Here is a 3,672-nt window from a genome sequence, read left to right as displayed (position 1 = left end):
TTTTTTTTTTCTCAGCGTCTTGTCAATGTTTGTCTTTATTAATTGCGCAGCGACGTGCCTTCCTCGCGTATCAAAATAAAGAAGATTTATAATTCAAATAATATCTTTCAATTCTAACGCTAATATTAGTGCAAATTCCTCTATCTCCAACAATTTTCAAGACATACCAAACACGTTCGTCACCCCCGATTACCGTACACCAAACTATCATCGACATCAGTAATCACCACTTAGAAACGTCCCCTTGCCACCATCATTCCAATAAAACATAACAAATACGAACCTTTCGGAAGAGGATCGACGCTGTTCTGTGCGGAGAACTCCCCCAATCCCAACGTCCTATGGTGTTGATTCTGGTGGTGGTGGTGATGATGATGATTCTGCGGCGGAGGCGACGCTTCCCTGACACAACCCATCAATGTCAGGGCACCTCCAACGCCACCTCCACCTCCTCCGCCGCCTCCTCCGCCACCGCCGCACCCCCCTCCTCCGGTGGCGGTGCTCGTCGACATCCTGCTGCTCTGAAACACCCCGAAGAACCATGCCGCCACGTAAGACTCTCTGACACGTTGGTACCAAGCCGTTAGGAACGAATTCTCCGCCCTTTTCCAACTCTTCCAGCCATCCATGACCTTCTCTCTCGCTTTTTCTCTCTCCTTAATCCTTTATCTCTTAACCCCACCCCCCTCCCTTCCCTCCTTTCCCCACCACTCTCCTGTCACCCCGCAGGAGCACGCACACAGGACAAGTACTATATCTCTACCGATCGCGAGCGGAACGAACAAGTACGGAGAGACAATTCGGGGATATCGATCCGCACCAGCTGACCTTAGTCTCCGTTCATACCGACCTTGCACAATGCCTCGTTACCACTGTATCTCCACGCGTGTGCACGTTCGAGCTAACCGGTTTTTCTTTCGGAGCAATCTTTTCCTTTTTTTCTTTCGAGCTAACGATTCGTTGAATAATGCAGCTCTTTTTAAGGAGATAGGGGTGAATCAAGTACGGAGGGTCGGAAATGATCGCACGCAACGTTCGAACAAATTCGCAGGAATTCGTGGTTACATCGAGTTTCGTAACACAGATCGTGACGTAGTTCTATCCAATTCGACGATTAATTCCCGTACTGTTTGGATCAGGTTTACGCAATTTCCTCCCGCGATTGCGTAACACAGAAATCGTCTTATTATATCACAATCGTACAAATCCTCCCCTGTAACCACCGCAATTCGTAGCTTCCTCGCGAAATTCTCCACTAAGCTCCTCTCCTCCACAGCTCACTTTCTCGTCCCTCCGCGACACGGAATTCCACGCGGTGCAAGGTCACCGAGAGTGTCTCCTCAATGAAATTCCACGGAAATCCAGGGTAAACGGAGGTTCACGGGGTCACACTTTTCCTCGAATTAACACAGAGAACGGTAAAAACTGAGAGCTGAACTTCCCCGAGCTTTCGGTATCAGCTGGAAAATTGCTGAAAAGAGGGTCGCTCTCTCTCTCTATTCCTCGTTGATTCGATATAAACGAAGTTCGAGGACGTAACACTTAGCTGGCGATTTTCACGCGGCGGGGTGGAGAGACGGACGTGTCGCGGAAGCGTCTCGTCGCACGTTCGCTGTCACACCGGTGATGACCCTTCTCCTCTTCTCGCTCTATACGACAGAACACGCGTGCCTGTGTGTGTGTAGTAGAGTAGGCCTTGTGCTTCCCTGTTTGCGACACGCTCACCGGAGAGTCGGACGATGATGCAGCCTCCTCGCCGCGTCGAACACAGATCTCTCTCTCTCTGTGAAGCAATGGGTCAGGAGATGGTCTCCATGGTAACTGAAGGCGAGCGAGGGGTGCAGCAGAGAGGTGGTATCGTGCATCGATTGCACCCTCGGCTGCTGGACGACCCTGACCTTCGCACAGCTGACGACGACCACACGGCTGGCTCTGGGTCCGCGTGTGTAGAGCGCCGCGGGATGTGCAAGGTTGTCGAGGGAAATTAACGCTGCCGGTTCTCGTTAAGGTATCACCGAGGCTCGCGTTACACCTTTTATGGCGCGTAGCTTTTAAATCCCCCTCTGGTGAATGCTTTGCGTAGTTTGTCTGTGTATGCTCGGTTTGCCTTCCTTCCTTCCTTCTGTGCAAGCTGCTTACACGCGTTCACTTGCCTTCTACGCAACGCGCCTCTCCTCGTTGTGGAAATATAGGTGTGCTCACGGTGACCCGGAAATACGGGCTATATAGGCTGATGTTTCGCTACGGTGCAGCCTTGTTGGAGGAATAGCAGGAGGGATTATACGGGGAGCCTGGGGTGAAATGTTTTTCATCGATCTTTTTAAGGGGTTTTAGAAAGTGAGGAGAGTAGGATGGTTGGATACTGTGGAGGATATGTTTTGGTTTATAGGAGGTACGTGGGTTTTGCACTGCGAATTGAACATTTTGAGAATTAAAGTCAACCTTATGCAAATCAAATTCAACCCTTTGCATTTCATATTCACCCTTTTGCAAATAAAATTCACTCTTTTGCAAGTCAAGTTTTTTTCAGAAACTTGTTTCCTCAAGCTCTTGTAATAAAAATCAAATCAAAAGGAATTCCAAATTTTATCGTATGTAGGTACATGAAATACTTGGCTAATAATTAATAGGATAATAGTAAGAGTGATATGTGGAGTGTGAGTGGATCTGTGATATAAGATAAGGATTTCGTGGCCGAGAGGTTGAAATTAAATAATAACTGAAATACTTGTTTAATAGTAATTACCAATTCGTTGTACATGGAATCCATAATTATCTATTTATTTATTAGTATACGGGTTTTAACCCTTTGGTAAACAAAAGTAAAAAACAATTAACTACAAAGAGACAGATAGATTATACAGAAAAGTCGTAAGAGGCCAGAAATCGCATAGTATTATTTCTAAAAGTAATAAGGGAGGAAGAAAAATTGAGAGAACAGTAAAATCTATTGACATTAATAAAAATTCTATTTAGACAATTGAACTGGCCGTAAACCGTCCTATGAGCTTCAGTACGTAATATCAGATGGTGTCTCAGAGATGACCGAGATGTATTTAAATAAAATTTAAATAAAATTATGTACGAGTATAGTATGAAAACTGTGTGTACCTATTTAATGATAAAGAAGAACATTTTGAAAATGTGATGCTATACCAATCGTTCTATGTAAACTCAACGTTACATCTTTCTCTTGTGCTGTAAAGTAAAATCGGAACAGTTCTGCCTTTTCCTAAATGAGTGATCCTTAGACAGGCCCCAGTTATATCGACATTTAACTTGCCTGCAATTATTATAATTTATGGGAAACGGTAGTGTCCTTTAAATTGTGATTTCAGGTTGGAACAGAATATAAACAAAAGGTTGAATTTAATTTGCAAAGAGGTAAAGTTGTCTCCAGCAAAAAGTTGAATCTGGAGTGCAAAAGCTGTACAAATATGGATTGTGTATGCATTTTCGAACAAGGTAATTGTGCAAAATGAAAAATAAATATTTAAGATGTGACAGGAAAATATTTCTCATTCCACTTTGAAACAAGCAAATATTAAAATTAAACACATTTTGTCGTTAAATGTTTCATTTGAAGTAAAAGAAGCAGTTACACTTTCGTGTACATTTATTTTACAATTCTAGTTCTTCCAATAGTTCCGTCAGGTGCTTCTATTAAGTCAT

At 43.9% G+C, this 3,672-nt stretch overlaps 1 protein-coding gene across 3 annotated transcripts in view; it reads right to left on the bottom strand.

The window, feature by feature from the left end:
* Window positions 1–657, bottom strand: part of LOC108571003 — a 60,004-nt gene extending 59,347 nt beyond the window's left edge. For all 3 annotated transcript variants that reach the window (XM_017932967.1, XM_017932968.1, XM_017932969.1), the window contains exon 1: window positions 284–657. In XM_017932967.1, coding sequence (XP_017788456.1) covers window positions 284–629 — 346 coding nt within the window. In that variant the 5' untranslated portion in view covers window positions 630–657. The remainder of the gene's footprint in view (window positions 1–283) is intronic.
* Between the last annotated feature and the right edge of the window lie 3,015 nt (window positions 658–3,672).

Source organism: Habropoda laboriosa, unplaced genomic scaffold, assembly GCF_001263275.1.
Source record: "Habropoda laboriosa isolate 0110345459 unplaced genomic scaffold, ASM126327v1 scaffold88, whole genome shotgun sequence".
Classification (NCBI taxonomy): Eukaryota; Metazoa; Arthropoda; class Insecta; order Hymenoptera; family Apidae; genus Habropoda; species Habropoda laboriosa.
Note: the sequence above shows the minus strand (reverse complement) of the source record. Positions and strands in the feature narration are given on the sequence as shown.